The sequence below is a fragment of the Plectropomus leopardus genome, chromosome 10 (genome assembly GCF_008729295.1).
Source record: "Plectropomus leopardus isolate mb chromosome 10, YSFRI_Pleo_2.0, whole genome shotgun sequence".
Classification (NCBI taxonomy): domain Eukaryota; kingdom Metazoa; phylum Chordata; class Actinopteri; order Perciformes; family Serranidae; genus Plectropomus; species Plectropomus leopardus.
Window position 1 is genome coordinate 22913408 of NC_056472.1, and position 18671 is coordinate 22932078.

Sequence of the window (18671 nt, forward strand, 5' to 3'; positions counted from 1 at the left end):
TATCTGATATTTCATTTTAGCCAATAATTGGCTGATACTGATGACATGTCAATATTATTGTGCATCCGTAATTAAAGTCTATAGCATAGAGGAATAAACCACATCAGCCTTTGGCATCACAGGTAACACTTGCTATTTTGATAATTCCTCTAGCATTTGTTGACAATAGGAAAAATACATTTCCCTGGCTTTATCCTTGTATTTCAGGTGAAATTCTCTAGCCCCAATATGAGTGGTCACTGCCAAACCCAAATAGCATTTTCACCTCTAAACTATAATGACAAGAGATCTCTCTCTAGTGGCACAGCAAACAACTACAAAGTATTGCATTCTAGGGATCTAGGGAATCTCATTTTAAACATTCATGGGACTGGAAATAAGATTAACATCTACAAAAAGACAAGAAACACATCCACGGGAATCAGTCAGTCATTCCTTCTTATCTTATACTTCAAAGGTGAGGAGATGTCGGCGTGAAGGTCAGTGCATCCAATTTCTTACATTATCACACCACCTTCTGGTGGTGGCATTGAACAATAAAAACCATTGAAAATCCCTGACTTGACTGCGCAAAATTAAGCTGAATCATTTTTCTTTGTGTAAAATTCAGCCAGGTGTCAAAAGCTGTAGTTGGTAACTTTATTAAACATATCCTTCGTCAAATTTACTGAAACTCTCACTATATTCACACAGCAATAAATAAACCAGACAAAAACTGGGGGAAAAACGATTTTCCTTCACCTACTCTACTGCCCTGTGGCAGCTCTAATGGCTTCACTGCATGTAAAAGAAAACAACCAATCACAGCCAATGAGCCTAAAACTTCAATCGTCAGTCGTGTCAATCACTGCTCATGGACTGCAACCGGACTGTCAAAATAGGCAGCACTGATCAAATACGAGTCAGGATACTGTTACTGCACCGCCTGTTTTTCTCTTCAACTGTTGTCAGAAACATATTATAGTTTAGCTGTAAATGGATGAAGTCGGTCTGGCCAGAGGGTGGTGCATGATACTTCGGTCGACAGTATCCAACATGGCAAGGGGTCACAAACTTTCTCATTTTAAAGCTAAACAAGCACTGATTGGTTGTTTTTGATGCACCACTGTGGATTCTGACAAATGCCTTTAGAAGCAGTGGGTAGAGGACCATGTCAATTTGTTTTTAAATTATATCTCATGCACTGCTTTCAGAATATACAGTTTCCAACAAATTTGACAGTAAGTTACTTTTATAAAAGTTACCAACTAAAGCTTTTAGTGAAATATGAAAATGTGAATTTGAGACTTCATGCACAACAGGGGTTAACGCTCACAAGGTAAGGCCCAAATTGTAAAGCAAAACATCCTATTTCTTTTAAAGCTGAGTCTTAGAGGTCATTAACAGTGTGGTGCATTAATAAATTGATCTGACTGCAATCCCTTTTGCATTTGGCTAAAACGAGGTTGAAATACAAAGTAGAGTAAAACCAATAAATGAGCCAGGCCAGTATTATATGCATATATGTTGGCTGTTTAGTAATAAGAAATTGCAGCACCAAAATGCCAAACTAGAAACAGTGTCCCCATTCAACATGTCTTCATATAGCAAGCAGTTTGTATAATATATAACATATTAGTGCCCCACCGATGGTGTCATTGCGTTTTGTGCTGGATGTAAAGCTATGTACTAAACACAAAGGTACGTAGGGTGGTAAAGGCAAGTAAAATTAGGTAGGTTAGGTTTAGGCAAGTTAATACGTATACTAGGTTTAGGAAAAGAAACATGTTTGGGTGTCATCACATCACATACTGAGCGTACAGTTACGTACTTGACGCAAAGTTACAAAGGTTAGATTTAGGAGACCAAACAAAGCTCACCAGACCACTGACAAATTAACCAATGGTATTTTTTGTATGTTGTACATACTAAAAGTAAAGTAATGTATTAGTGTTTGCTGCTCTGAAACCACAGATGTCCTTTGTACCATTTGTATCCTTCCGGGGGGAAAAAAGCAACTCTCAGAAATCACATTTGTCCACAAACAAGTATTTTACAACTTTAATTTGTGTGAATCGCCTCAATAAAGTCATTAAACAGATGGTGTCGAGATGTACTGCCGTAATAATAACATTAGTGCATCCAATTACAGTCGGTCCTTAAGTCTCTGATGCAACAGGAATATAAAGCAAATAACTAGGACTGGCAATATGACAAAATTTTAAAGATGGAAATTTGCCCTACTCATTATGCTGAGGTAACTTTCCCTTTAATAAATTAGGTTGTATCCACTGTGGAAAACGCTGATATCATAATATCTAATTATCGAGGTTGTTGAGTAAATAGTAACATGTAATTCTATCACAAAATAAATGTAATTGTAATCAGTTACTGAGAAAAAATATATAAATGAATTACAGTTAGTGATTATAGTGTTGCTGATACAAATGGGTTGCATCTGAATATATTCTTTTGGGTAAAAAGTTATTATGTACAATATAATATTCACTCAGTTGTTTTACTTTTGTTCTGCTGGAAGGCCTTTTTTTGGCATAGTGGATATTTTTAGGTCTATTGCCTAGTTTATAACACTTGTGAGAAAAGTAAGCTGATCAAAAACTAATCAAACGTAATTAGATACATTACTTTGATGGAGTTATTACAATGGTTACGTTATTTATTTATTTTTTTTTACCTTTTTAACAGGGGGAATTGGTGACCTGTAAGCTATTAGATTTCCAAGGTAACCCCCACTACTGATGTTTTTAATACAAGGAAAATATAAGGTACAAGTCAGGGAACAAATGTACTAAGAGAATTCAACAGCAACTGCGGAAATGATGCTACAAGTCAGTGAAATACTAACAGAACAATAGAGGTATTGTGATATTTAATCAAGAAAGAAAAAGGAGAAAACAATCAGGTAGACAATAAATTTCACACCAGACGAGATATTAGAAGAGCGATACTGATACCGATTATTATTAGGCTACCTAATGAGAATCATAACCAATATTTGAAAGTGAAAAGCATTTACAATAAAAATGAAAATCTTGTGTTAATATTTAGGATTTGGAGCATAACAAACTCCAGCACAAAATGTTGTTTAAATGCCTTCAGCAAATATTCAATCAAAACTGAAACTTTCAAAATCATTTTACAGCAAGTTCCCAGCAACTTTTTTATATAAAGTCAAGTGAAAATTGAAATAAAAAGAAATTAATTAAAATAACTTCCTGAGGTTTTACAAAGTAAAAGTTCCTCCCATGCTGACACTTTCTTTGTACTTTTTAAATTAATTAATTTCATCGCGGATCATTATAATAAAATGCCAATACAAGTAAGCGACAAAATGCCAAATATCGGCCCGATAAACGGTCAGGCGGATAATCTGTCGACTCCTAATGTCATGATGTAAGTAACTTATTTTTGGCCACTAAAAATGAAGAAAAAGTATGTTTGTGAATTTTAGAATGGTAGAGATTTTTCTCTGTCTGATATAAACCACAATGAGTTTCTCATCGGTAAATCTGATAAACTCACCGAAGCAGGAGTTGATGAAGCCGTACCAGCTGCAGCCGCTGCGCCCCAGCAGCCACCTCCCCCGGATACTGGAGGCGAAACTGAGGGTGGTTCCGAACACACACACCAACATGTCACTCACACTGATGTTCAGCAGCAGCATGTTCACCGGCGTCCGCAGCTTCTTGAATTTGCAAAACAAAAGCAGCACGATGAAGTTATTCAGGAAGCCAAAAATCATAATAAAGCCCAGCACCACGGACAGAACCACGAAGCCCGTCGGGGAGAGCTTCCCTCTGCCCGCTGGCGCGTCCACCAGCTCCCGGTCATCGCTCAGGTTGAAGCTGTAATTCAGAGCAGCCAGACCAGAAAACATCCTGATATCCATTCATCAGAGCTTGTCTTTACTCTGGAGCTCTTTCGGGTAGTTAGGGTAGGTCACTTTGCTCACGTAGAAAGTTTATGAACAACGGTTTTCTTCTGAAGTTTTTCTCCATGCTGCTTTTCCTTTGGAAGATTAACACTGGAGCGCTTTACGCACATTCCTCCATTGCTGTTGAGTGCACGTAGCTGCTAACTCGTTCCTATAAACCTGGCAATGGCACAAATGCTAAAAAACACATTGGAAACCATAAAGTGCCACCTGTTACCATGGCGCGTCTCCTCAGCACGTCAGCGAGCGCACCATCCTCTCTGGACGCCTTAAGTGATTTGGCAAAGCTGTCGTAATTCACCACAGGTTATCACGAAACTCAGCCTTTTCCTACTTTTGTTTAATGTTTGGAGGAGTCTCCAATTTAATACTTTCAAGTGAATTGTAATCCGCGCTCACAGAGACTCCCGCGAAGTGAAGAGTGGAGCGTAAAGTGCGCGCAGCTTCGACTCCCAGCATCTTTTAAAGGCGACTCTTACGTCACGAGACATGACACCGTCATGACAGGGGCATGGGAGTGTGTGTGTGTGTGTGTGTGTGTGTGTGTGTGTGTAAGACAAAGAGAGGGAGAGAGACAGAGAGACGCTCCACTAATTACAGCAGTATCAGTTTTTGACAGATACAAACGCTGCCTTCATCTAGAACAACCCTGCAATTACTCATCAATTATCACAAGGATGTTTACAGATTTACTGCACATTTAGTCACCTGCTGATAAAAATCCATTTACAATAAGTGTTATATTTTAACTTAAGCAGGTCTCTTTGAGAATTGGTCGTAAATGAAACACATTATTGTATTTTTATTTATTGGACAATCCATAATAATTAGGAAGATGAAGACGAACAATGGGCCTCATGCCACAGCATTCTCTCATACTTCTCTTATGTCTTCTCTTAATTTTATGGCAAGAGAAAGAGAAGTCAGCTTCAGTACACTAAACATTCTCAATTATCCAAATCTGCTGTGACCCAGGTGTGCTCAATGCTAAATCCCACTCAATCATAAGAAATAATAATAATTAATAAACATCTTTTATATAGCATCCTTCATACATGAAATGCATTCCAGTGTGCATTATAAAAAAGAAATTACACACAAGTGCTTCACATGAAGAGACAAAGAATACATAAAGGCACAATAAGACTCACATGTAAAAATAAGATAAGATCAGAATAGAATGTAAAGAATGCATCTCCGCATGGATAAAACCCGCTTAATGAAAAAAAGTAAGTAAAAGTAAGATAAAAATGAGGAATAAAATAGAATGCATAGAATGAAAAAGATGGAAATAAAACTCATTGAGATAGTATTAATCAAAAATTAAGCCAAAAATAGTGTAAAAGAGTGTGTAAAATGCATAACGTTAAAGAAAGTACAGCATTTTAAAGAGGTGCGGTGCCTAAGTGAAAGTAAGCCACCTATTAGCATGGGTAATGCCCCCTCAACACTATATATGGACAGGTTTGTGCTGTGTGCAAGAGACATCATATACAGCAAAAAGTATTAAAAAGAAATACTTCTGAAGTAGTGAAGATGATATAAGCCTAATGTTAATTAAGGTTAAATAAAGTAAATGTGTTTTCAGGGAAATGTATCGAAATATTAAAAGCAAAATTATGCATTTAAAAGGCTTAACTAAATTTAATAAATCAAAAATAATTAAAAGGAAAAGCAGCAAGTAGTCATTTATACAGTATATAAGAGAAGTTGAACCAATGACATGTTTCTTGCAGAAAAAAATGACTTGCGGGATGATAAAAAAAAAAAAAAAGCTGCCAATGCTTTTCTAATCAATAAAATTTTTTTTCTTTTTTGCTGAAATGTTCTTCTAATAATAGTAGTGCAGTGAAAAGTCAAGTATTTCCCTCTCAAGTGTAGTGGAGTAGAAATGAAAAAGTGGCATTAGATTAAAAGCCTCAACTAACATAAAAGTTCATCATATTTGTACGAAGCACAGTACTTGAGTAACTGTACACAATTATATTCCAGCGCTGGTCAACATGCTGTTAGTCATCATCATTATTTGCTACATCTGTTGGGTGGATTGAATATCTTTGCTCATAAAAACAGATTTTCATTATCAGTGTATATGTATGTAGCGATATCTTCACAGTGAGTTTGTTTGTCCAGCTGTTTATTGTTTGCATTTCTCACTCAATCCCCCTCTTTTTTTTACAATTCCTGCTGCTCTTTATACCTGTAGGTACAGAATTCTTATCTTGTCATTCTTTCTTTTCATTTGTTTTGGCATCAATTCTGATGTATAGATACAGAGTCCATGATGGATAAGTGGAAGATCACACTAAAAATAGCCCTGTGTTAAAAAAAAAAAAAAAAAGACAACACAAGAGCCTGGGTTGTTGTGGACATATTGCTACAGGTAGTGGTAAGAAGACAAAAAACAAAGCCCTGGTTGAGTCATACAATATGAGTTTGAAACACTGAAGAGCATAATACTGGATCCTACAACTCTGGGACGTTATTACATTGAAAATCTCTTAATCCTCTGTCTTGATAATGGTGATATACAGTAAAATTACGGTTTTGGAGTTACAAAATAATCTGCTAGGAATGTGCTCATGTCAGAAGGTACATTGTGTTCTGGCAAAAGTGCAGGCAGGTTGAGCTTTTTTTTCCTGAAAAATGCTGCATTTAATTTTTTTTAATTTATTTTGACGGATGCGTCTGTGTTAGCCAACCTGCTGTATCAATGCAGTGGTGACATTTGTGGTCACATAGAAATAAACGAGGAGGCTGTGTTTCTCAAGCTGAATTTGTTATGCAAACCTATAACAATGGTATGGTGTAGTAAACAGTAGAAATACATTTGAAACTTTTTAAAAATATTTGTGAAATAACTTTTTGTATTGATTTTTTTTGCCTCATTTTTCTGTGTTTTTTTTTTATTTGGGAAGTCAGAGGGTTGGTATGCTATTGTAATGTAAAATACTAATTACTGCATGTCTGTTGGTCATAAATTAAACTACAAAGGTGTGTCTACAAAGGTCAGAATAAAATGCCATTCTGAAATGTGCAGTTTGATCAAATAACACGATGCCCTAGATGTTACAAGTTTTGAGGGAGCATGCCATATGCATGCTGACTGCAGGTATGCAGGAATTCATTTTACTACATAAGAAATCTTTAGTGTCATTTTCATGAATTTGGCAGTACATCCAACCAACCTCACAAGGCTGCACAAGTTTTGGAGTGCCACCCATAGATTTTTAGTGGCCCCATCTAGTTGCCCCTAAAATTTCTGGGGGCACCATTACTCTCTAAAACACAGTAGTTTTAGGCATTGAAAGACTGACATGACCAGCGGGTACTTTTGCACCTTCAACAAAGCTCTTTGCATGAGTGCTGTCATAAACTAAAATTTTTTTTTTTAAATAATGATGAGAAATGTGTGGGCCTGCATTTTAAACGGATTCATATGTGAAATTTTAACATGTTGCATTTAGAGATGCAAGCTAAGCATAACCTAATAGTGCTGCAATGAAACATGGCCTGCAGCAGTCACTGAGCCTAAGGCATTTAGATGAAATTTACATGATGATGAGCTTTTCTGTAGCATCCAGTACTAAAGGCATACTTTCTGATGCTTAGAGCCTTTGTTTTGTCAGAGTTACAGTTAATAGCCTACATAGTTTTGGGACGATTATCTATGTTTTTCAGTTTTTACTGAACTGTACTTTATGCTATAACATATAAATATTCTGGGACATTTTGGTAAAGTAAATCTGTTCTAAATGACTTAAATACTTATTTCATAAAGCGCCTAATTAGCAGTGGATAGGTGGCTCCGCTGAGTCTCTTTACTTTTCACACTGAGGATAATGGCATATTTTTTATGAAATGTATTTGTAATGTAATGGTTATAAATAAAGCAGAAGCAAATTGGATTTTGACAGTTGCTTCTATTTGTCTATTTGTCTGTTAAAGACAGTAATATCTGTTGTCCTGCAGGCCATCTGTGCATGTTTGCACATCACACCTGTGATATAACATAATGCTTTTAATGAGGCTGCTGTGTGTGTTGTTTTTCTTAATATAAGAATTATAATTATCACTGTGCAGAAGCCAAGTTAAGTTTAGAGGGTGAGTTCGATAAACAAGTACAGTCACGATGGTTAATGTAAACTGAGATAAAAAGAGTGGAGTCTAATTTGGTACACCAGGGAAAACATGACAAATAATGTTTTACGTCTTGGACACTTTAACTATAGCAGCCAATTACCAAACTTGTTTTTGCGTTGTTTTCCTTTACATGAAACTATCATTTTGATTGGTCTGAGACAACTGTGCAGAGCAAATATTTTAAAAAATCACTGGACCAAGAACTTGCAAAGTAAGCCATGTGGCATGTTGATTTTCTGTTATTAACAGTAAGAGTGCTACAGCTTTTACAACTAGTGTGTAACAACAAACGTGGTTGTAGAATGTGCATTTTTATCAACTGTTTGACTTACAATCAAAAATATTCACAATACCCTTTACTTTTGTGGGAAAAGATTATGAGTGATTGTCCCATTCTGCCTAAATGCCTTAAAGGTCCAGTGTATAGGACTTAGGGACATTTATTGTCAGAAACTGTATATAAAATTGTATGGTAATACATTTGTTGAGTTTTTGTTAACTTATCACCGTAGTTCTTGCTTGGGACAGGGGAAAAGTTTCTGTTCTGCAACTTTATCGTTAGATGCCACTTAATCCTACACACTAAAGCTTTACATAGAATAGGACAAAAAACGAAGATAAAATGGGACATTTTTTCGGAAGTAAAACCTATTTTATACCTGGAGTTTCTATGCTGTTGTGCGCCACCCTGTCATACTACAGATATTTTAATGTGAAGAATTATAAGAGACAATGCAGTAAATCCAGTTAAGTCACAGTTGTCCAGAATTAACTCTTATTGTTTCTTGTGCGCATGCAAGCACACATACGCATATCCTTGCATGCACACTTGTATGTCTCTCTCTCTCTCTCTCTCACACACACACACACACACACACACACACACATACTGGCAGGGGAGGGAGACATAGTTTAAAAGGGAATATCACCATTTTTAATATCCATTGCAGACATTATGGCACTGAAGAAACAGGGAAAGCGCTGCAGAAAAGTTGGAGGAAATATAATCAGTGGAGGGAGGAAAGAATGAAGGGTGGGATAATCGAATAGAAGACGATGCTGGAGAAAAGACAGAAGAATTATTTTTTTGGCAATTGCATGGAATGTGTAGGAGTCAACATTAGAGAGGTGAGTGAAGGGGAAAACAAATCTTACAGTGCCAAAACTCTCAGAGGCTTTCCTTCAACAAGAATGGACCTCTAGAGGCATGCATTTGATTATGACAATTTAATACTGGAATCTCTGGATTAAAGGACACTGCTGGGTTGTATTTATTCGGAAATCTTATGAAGAGAAACCTCAACATGAAAAAACTAAAGCCCTCGCTGTATTATTTGTACTGTGGGTCCTTCAATAATGACACGTTGATGACTTGAAGAGGTCGTGCTTTATCTAGTAACTTCAATCAATCACACGTTTACAGGAGACTCTTGCTGTGCTCGTGTAGCTCATGAAACTCAACACTGTGTATGCTCCAACTAATGGCTGAGGGAAGGCAGATCACTAGCTGCTCTTATCATTACACTGTCCACAGCAAGGGCTGTCGGCATGAACCTTAAGGCTGTTGAGAAGTGATTTAGAGTGATTTAGGCAGCTCAAAGCTCTTCTTTATGATCTACAAATCACTGATGTGTCTATACACACCTGGAACTGCAATAAAACTGGGCTGCAAGGGAGAGACAACCATAGTCCTCGCTGCTTTCAATGCTGTAAAGCGTAAAACCCAACAAAGGTGATCTGTCGGAGAGTTGAGTGGCTATAGAGCTACCCAGTCAATGATGTTGCTAAGATTTTTGAAAAATGCCTGGAGTAACGCTGAGCTGTTTGTGGAGACGATGTTCATAGAGCAGCTCTCAAAAGAGGACCCCAGATCTTACATTTTACTTCTTGAAGATTATATCAACCATATTTACAACATGGTCATTTCTCATGAAGATAAAAAGATGCATGTATGTAATGTTATATGTGCTGCATACAACATACTTGTTGCAACCAGCTAACAACATGCCCTTTGTGATCCCAAGCACAACTGGTATGAAAAAGGACACAAGTGAACCAGGGGACAGGTGGACGAAATCGGAATTTGTCAAACTCTTCAGTAAGGCATGGAGCAGGAGCGGGACTGTAGGAAAAGTTCAGGCTGGATTCAAGAGAACATCTAATCCTTAATGAGATGTAGGCACCAAGTGCCACAACTGAGAAAGAGACCTGCCACCTGAACCAGCTCCAGCAAATGGTCCTCTGCCTCCCATTGAACTGCTCTGTTAGTACATGTGACCCATATTAGTACAGGTTCGGTCTGAAGGCTTCTAGCCAGGAATTGCAACTAAACTGTGATATTACTTTCCTGTTTTCCCTGATTCCTGCAAAGACTTAAAAATAAATGTCATTACCAACTATATCTGCCCGTGACTGTGCTGCACTCGTTACACTCCAGTGTCTCAATTTTTCAGCCCTAGTGGTTGCCGCTTGCTGAAAAGACGCGATCTCCCCTGTGCTTCAACCTCAATCTTGGGACATCAAGGGGCAACTGGTCACTGGATCTAAATGACCTTGGATGGACGTATGGTTTCAAAAGGTTGGAGAGATAGATAGGTAAATAATACAATCTTAAAATAAAAAGCATGCAGAGAGCAAGTGAGGGAAAAGTCCTCTTGCCGGCAAGTTCCTGTTAAAAGATGAACTGCAGCATTCTGGATCAGCAGCAAGCGTAAGAGGGAGGCCTGGCTAACAGCAACATAAAGAGCATTACAGCAGTCCAGTCGGGTCGAGATAAATGTTCAACCCTTTCAAAATCACTAAAAGATAAAGAGGACTTGACCTGGCTTAGATAACGGCCTCAGTTAGACAAAGCTAGATTTTATTAAAGGGTTGATCTGCTCACTGTCCATTATCACACACAGATTTTAAACAGTATATTTCACATTTGGTTCCGGGAAACACAGGACAATATGAGGGCCATCACCCGAGGTCTAAAATTAACCCTGTTTGCCATCTTAATTTGGCAAGCCAGCATGCCAACATTTGCAAATTAGCACTAAAAACAAAGATACTGTGGCAGATATTTGGGAATATTTACTTGATGATGGCAGTAGAGGAAAAGTCAGGGGCTACTCAAAGCTGTCCTGAAAAGACTGTGAATGTTTGTGCAAAATTTAATGACAGTCCATCACAAAGTTGTTAAGTCATTTCACTTAAAACCATAATATTAGCCTCATGGTGGTACTAAAAGGAAAGGCAGATAATCTTCACAGTAAGTATTCATCCTCTGGGGATCATGAATGTTTGTCAGTCAGTAATTGTCGTTGAGATATTTTGAGGTTGCACCAAAGTGATGAAATGACCGACTGACAGACCGACACTGGCTTAAAAACTCTACTTTTCTTCCCCTAAAACTTTAGAGATACAACTGTTAATAGAGTGATTTCCAGTTCATTTGTTCATATCTGTAATGTCCCCCTGCAGCTCTGGTATTTGGTTGCCAGTGTCGGGTCCCCTACTTATTTACTTTTGATGATGCAGCAGGGCCACAAATTATGAAACAGAAGCCCTGTGTCGACAGTTTTCATGCTAATGCCCACTATTAACAGCTGTCAGAACGGCCCATTACCAAACACCTCCCCTGACAGATGGACTGTTCTGGAAATCATCACTGAGGGATTTTATCAGATATGACCACAGAAGAACATGCCAAAGAAGAAAAGAAAAGAAAAACCCAGACAGAATGCAGAAACTGTGTAATTCTTCCTTATAACTGTCCCTCTTTCTATAACATTTAATTTGCATTTAGAGGTTTTCTACTGACTAGAGAATACTTTTTGATATGAGCAAATTATATGTAACTTAAAATTACATTATATGACACAAAATTGATTCTGTTTGTTTCATCAGCTCCAGTGAATGTACAAAACCTCCTGATGGAAAATTAATAGCCTTTCCAGACGTGCTGTGAAAGGTCTATTAAAAAGATCAATTCAAATAATCAGACTGTGATCAACATCTGATTCTCGTTTGTCTTTCTCTTACAGTGCATGGCAATTTGTGAAAATCACAATAAGACAGTCAACTGGAAAGATATGTTTCATCACTCAGTTATTTACCAGAGAAAGAACCAAAAAAAAATGTTTTTCTGCCGCAGTGACTCAAAATGGACAGCTGTATGTCAGGAGAAAAAATGAGCTGTGCCATTCAAGACCTTAGCAGCTGGATTATCCACAGCTGAGTGCTCATATCAAAACCTTCTGCCAGTTCTCAGAGTGCAAATAAAGCCAGGAAATGAATTGTTGAACTGTGACCATCTTTAGCCCATATTTATCTTTTTTCTCACATATGGCCTCAAAGAGTTTTATACTCTCTTTACGTTTAAAAATAAATCTGTCCATTTCAGATGCTGTAAAAATCACTGCCCTCATATTTTCATGCATCCTTTATATTGACATAGATGCATTAAATGGATTGTACTAGAAGACAGGGTCAAGAGTGTCTGAAAACAACAAACATGGCAACAATGGAGGCCATAATAAAGTACCATTGAATGTGTCTGACAGGCAAACAGAGAACTCTTTTCACTATATTGTTGAATCCTTCCGGTCCACCATTTCTCTCATTATCATCATCTCTCTTGAAATACGTTACACTAGCTCTGTGATTTCCAATGGCGCTGCTCTGTTTTGTTCGTGTCCGTAAGCTTTTAGAAAATGTGTGCAAATATGAACAAAACGAAGGCAAGAGCACTGTCTGTGTCTGTATTCATATAAAACCTTGAGCAAAAATGAGGCTTTGTGTGGATTTACTGCTGCCTGCACATTATTAATTTGCTGTACACTTAATACCCTTTGTTTTGCAATTAATCAGTCATAAACCAAAGTATCTGACAACTTTAAAATTTGAGCATTAGATGAAAAGTCAGTTGATCCCCTAAGTTAATTAAAATTGTCTTTGGGGGGGACATAAATGCATACCAGATTTAATGGGAATCCATCTAATTCTAGTTGTCAAGACACTGTCATTGGATTCATCCTCAGGACACCAAAAATGTCTGTACCAGCTCTTATGGAAATCCGTCCCTTAGTCCACCCCTCAGATATTTAAGTTTGGACAAAAGTGGAGGATCCATGGATGTATAAAGAGGACTGGATACACCGTTAGAGGCAGGGTCCCATTCATTCCTATGAAAGATGCTCAGTGATGCATGAAGCCAAAAAAGTTAGATTTACTTCTTCTAGACTCCACTTGTAACTTTACTTTCTAAGACGTTTATGGGCTTAATCACTAGTTTTAAGGCTTGTCCCATTCAAAGTAATGTTCATTTAGTAAATTAAGATTAAATAGATGATAAAGCAGGGGTATAATTTAAAGAGCAAAAGCCAGTTTTTCCTTCCCTCCCTCCCATTTCTTCATTTGTCTGTCTGTCCCTTCATTCTTACCTTCCTAACCTATATAATGGTAAGTAACTAAAACACATAGGGGAAATGTATTGGAACATGAGTAAACATTTAATTTCAAACATGTAGTGGAGTAAAAGTGGAAGTTAAAAGAAATATAAAAACTCAAGTAAAGTAGCTCACAGTAGAAAAGTAATATTACTTTGTTACATTACAGCAGTTCTCGGGAGGCTCAAGGAAAAATATTTGTAGCTTTGAGGGCGGTCAAATAAATAAAGTCTCACCCTAGCCACCCCCTTCCTCTGATAAATAAAGAACGGTCCCTTTACTGCACTTTGGAAAGTTTCTTGTGATGGAATGAATGAGCCATTGTGTCAGTGCTGAAAAAAAATGAATTTAACTTAAGAAGCACTCCTCGTAAATAATGGTGAATATTTAGAAAAAAATATTATACTATCCTCGTATACAACACATGAAAACGGTCCTCACGAGCTGACACAAATGAAACAAAAAGACTATTATTATCAGAAGCGTTTGAGCGTCACGCAGTCCGTGCAGGAGAAGTCAGGCTATCAAATCGAGCCACGAGTAATCGCTCATGTGCAAGTCCTCGGCCCAACAGAGAGGAGCAAACTCCGGCATGTGTGCATTTGTGCGCCGTTAAAATGAACAGCTCTTTTGTTTCCCCGATACTTAACTGAATATAAATGTGAGGACGGATTCGCGTCTGTTGCTTTTCGGCGGCAGCTATGAACGGAGGAAAAAATACGCTGTCAGTTGAGTAGCTAACTAGCTAGCCGAAGCTAACGTGGTGCTATCGGCTAACCGTTTTGGGTTCACAGTGTAATTTGTTGCTGTCGCAGCGTGTAAATGTAACTTCACCATATCCGTTTACACGGGAAATGATGCGTTGATGGCGATATAAGTATTAGGGACAAATGCCGCTGATAGATAAGTTTGTATGTAGTCGTAAGTGTTGACACTAACACAGTGTTGCCTGTGTGTAACAGTCACCCTGTTAGCCACGTAAACCGCTCCTGCTTGGTGTTGACGTAGCAAGAGCAGCTAGCTTCCCTGTCCTGTCAAGCTAGTTTCGTTTAATGTCAATTAGGAGTGCTAAATCATTGACATTGTGCCTAATAAACCAAGACATCCGGAAGACCGAGCTCCACAGAGGACATGCACATTGTGAGACAAAATGCTATAGCTGGACTCGGACGTGTGGCTCGTTGGGTTCTGGTCCTGTTGCACTGAGCGGATGATGAAGCGGGTCATCTGGCTGATATCAGGATTAAACAGAAGAATGATGAAGCTGCTCTTTGCCCTCGCTTTGATCGCCTACATTGCCTGTAAGTATAATAATGTGTGTATTTCGCTGTGTCTGACCTGTCAAACCTGTCATTGTGCCAGTGGCTTTGTATTCATCAGTGACCGCAAAACTGCAAACTTGCAAGAGTAGATTAAACTTACACAACATACTGTTTGGTGGCCAAGCCTCCACAGTGAACATTGCAACTTGGAGAAGTGAGTTTACATCATTTGAAAAACCTAAATCATCCATTTGGATCAGGGGTACCAGGCTGGCTGATGATTTGTGCCGATATTTGGCAAATGCGTATTATCTGTATCAGCATTTTATTTTACTGATCGTCGATGAAATTAATTAATTTAAAAGTGCAAAGAAAGGGTCAGGATGGGAGGAACTTTTACTTTTTAAAACCTCAGGGAGCCTATTTAAAAAAAAAACACCGTTTTTTATTCCAAGTCACTGAACTTTATAAAAAAAGAAGTTGCAGGGAACTTGCTGTATACAATGTTGATGGTTTAAGTTTTGATTAAACATTTGCTAGAGCCATTTAAACAAAGCTTTGTGTCTGAGATTGTTGTATTCCAAATTCAAAATATTGACAGCAAGATTTGTTATTTTCATTTTATATGCATTGTGGTTGGTATCAGTTATCTATCAGTCTCATTAACTACTAATAACTGATATTGGCCCTGAAAAACCAATATTGGTTGACCCCTAATCTGGGTAAGTCTGGGCACTCCAGGGGGGTATCCCAGGAAGGAGTTACAACAAACTCTGAGACTAATCCTGAACGTTCACCCTGAGTTCAGCACAACCTCAATAAAAAGCCATCATCAACAGAGCCCGGATACCTCAGTTCACCATGGTAACTGCTGAAGAAAAGAAATCAAGCTACTTTACATCATTGGAACTAGAGGTCCTCATGCTGCCCATGGAGAATATGAGCCCATTATTTAGAAAGAAAAGTAACACCGCTGCAGCAGCTAAGGTGAGAAAAGCAGCATGAGAGAAAATTGCTGTCTGTGTCAGTGCGTAAGTTTGAATGCACTTCCCCACTGACCTAACATTTAACAGCACTTCATACTGAAGTTGATATTTACTATTAAACCATTACAAAAGGTAGCTCAATCAATCAATATTGAGCTTTGGACATGTCTTGAATGCAACCTGGTGTAAATACACCAGCAGTTTAGTACTATAAATCAAATATTATCTGTACAAAAGAGTTCAAGGCATGCTTAATGGAGAGGGAGGTCACACTAAATACTTGCAACTCTGAAGTATTCTGAAATACTTGCATTTTTAATACTGTATATATGTTTCCTGTAACGTCTGGTCATATTTTAATAAAGAGACTTTAGATATGTATGATCATTATAACTGTGCTAAAATAACAAAGTTTAAGGTGGCGTAAGACTTTTGCAGAGTACTGCACTGCAAAAAAAAAGGATGATGTACCATCTCCAGGGTGTCTGCAGGACCTTAAAAAGTCACAAAATGTATTAAATTGAATTTGATAAACATTAGGTCTTCACAGTCATTATATAGTCTTACATTTGAATTTTTTGATGTCTTAATTGCCATAAACATTTTTCCTAATTCTATTTATCAGCCTTTTGATTTATTTTCATCAAAATGAGTAGAACTCTTCTGCATGAAAGTCCACATTTCTCATATTACAAATCTTAAAACCTACTATTTAACCAAATACTGTCTTTTTTACTATATACCTATTCTAACCTGTTGTTAAATGTAGATTAACCTAACTCACTGTTAGTACCACATTCCCACATAAAATCTACCACTACCAGCTTACGAGAAAATCTGGAAAGTTTTGTTGGACCATTTTCACTTTTTTTTTGACATTTAAAAGACTCATCAAATATTTGAAAAATGATCGATTGAGAGGAAAGAAAGTAATTGTTAGTTGCAGCTCTATTGGTATTAAGCATGAGGTAATATGACAATTCCAGTGCCACACCACAATTACAGTGCTGTCCATCGATGTAAATTCCCAAACTACATTATCTGAAAGTACCAAGTATGTGTGCAAGCTGTCAAACGGTGACCCTTTTAAACTTTTTGATTGGCTTGTATCGACAGAAATATTAGTTTGGTTAGCTTGCTGAACAGAGTGGTTGTATTGACAATTGTGTTGCACAAATAACAGAGTGTCTGTAAAACCCATGATATCATCTTCTGTGCCAGCCGGGTGGTTTATTTATGAAACCAGTTTTATGACTGAATATGGCAGCGAGGCCTGGTATTTGATAGGAGGCTGAGCTTCTTTTTTTTAAAATTTTTTTTATTTGAGTGTCAGCATGGGTGACTATTTTATATTGTAATACTATGTATGGTTGAACTGACATTTTAAAGCTGGCAGTGTTGCTGAAGAATGATAGAATGAAGTAAGAATGACATGTTGTTTCAGCGGGATTGTACTCATAGCTGCACTAACTTCAGAAAAATCAAAGAACAAGCAAAGTTAAGTCTGAGTTACAACCAACTTTAGGCTGGGCGATATGGCCTAAAAATAAAGTCCCTGATTTTTTCACACCAAACCCAATTTACGATTTTAATTGTTTTTCCCCTTTTAAAAATAAATTACAAATGACAAAGAAATTACTGAAGAAATTGCTCAAAACAAGTCAAACAGTAGAGGGCTTCAAGGAAGTAATGCATTTTACAGTTGAAACAGTAGAATATTGAAAATGATCAGTTCTGAAATCATACAACAGTTGTTCAACATTAATTCCATGTTATCAAATCTAGTGATTTTTTCACGTGTACAGTTGTACAGATGAGGAAGGACAACTTCAGCAAAATACCTGAGGCTTGGTAACATATACCCGGGGTCGATAGTTTTCAGCATGTGGATAAACTCAGGCTTTTCCACAGTATATACGAGCACCGTATCTTTAGTGATACGCTGTGCGACTGCATCAATAACAGCTTTGCAGTGGGTTTCTTTCCTGTCATACGGGACACAATGGGAAAATGATTCCACTAATGTTGGCTGCTTTTTACCGGGTGTTTGTGGACTGATGCGGTCTTGAGCATCTTGGGGTGAGACACATTTCTCCCACTCGACTGCATGCCTCTGTTTTTGAGATGTTGAAATCAATTGGTCGTGCTGCTGCCTTAAGTTGCAACATCCTTTAAACAAACTTCGCAGCGGACTGTGGTTTGTTCAAGATCTGATGCTGGAAAACCGAACCAGTTCCAGACAACTGACGAGACTGTGCCTTTTTTGGGAACGCACTCTGCATTTTCATCAGTGCTTGCTGTCATGTTGTCATGTGTCCATATCTCTAGGAGGTAATTGCAGGGGGATGGCGCAGTCCACTATGAGCTAAAAATCATCCTAAACCATAAATTCAAATTAATAAATAAAATTAATTTATCACCCAGCCCTAAACCAAATACAAATAGACTTAAATCCTATTCTAAGACCAAGTTTGAACTAGGATTTAACCAGCATCCATACAATCGTTTGCTATCTAACGATATAACATCAAGAATTATTCCTAACACTTATGACTTTAAATGTGCTTCATCAGAAAGTCACCAGCTGCATGCTCTATTCTTCCCAGACTGTAAAGTAAAATCCAATAATGTATTTCAGCTTGCAAGCTAACTGTAGTGATCTCTATTGAAACTGACATGAGCTCGCTGCACATGCTGTTCTCAATTTTGAAAATCTGTTAAGTCACAAACCTATTTCTAACCTCACTTAGCCTATGGTTGCAATTATGTGACCTGTCAAACGTTTAACAGATATTGGAACAGTCCATCTCGCCTGAGAAAATCATGTTGCTTTGTCTTAAGTACATTTTGTATTTGTCTTTTCACTCCTGTAACATTTGAGGCAAATTGTAAGTAAGAAAAATATAGTATGAAA

The 18671-nt window shown here is 37.6% G+C and overlaps 2 protein-coding genes across 2 annotated transcripts in view; one reads left to right on the plus strand and one right to left on the minus strand.

Moving 5' to 3' along the window:
• tmtops2b (teleost multiple tissue opsin 2b) overlaps positions 1-3889 on the minus strand; it is a 37922-nt gene extending 34033 nt beyond the window's left edge. The window contains exon 1 of the mRNA XM_042494617.1: positions 3523-3889. Within this exon, the coding sequence (XP_042350551.1) occupies positions 3523-3889 (367 nt within the window). The remainder of the gene's footprint in view (positions 1-3522) is intronic.
• A 10146-nt stretch (positions 3890-14035) lies between these two features.
• uxs1 (UDP-glucuronate decarboxylase 1) overlaps positions 14036-18671 on the plus strand; it is a 50098-nt gene continuing 45462 nt past the window's right edge. The window contains exon 1 of the mRNA XM_042494323.1: positions 14036-14810. Within this exon, the coding sequence (XP_042350257.1) occupies positions 14720-14810 (91 nt within the window). The 5' untranslated portion in view covers positions 14036-14719. The remainder of the gene's footprint in view (positions 14811-18671) is intronic.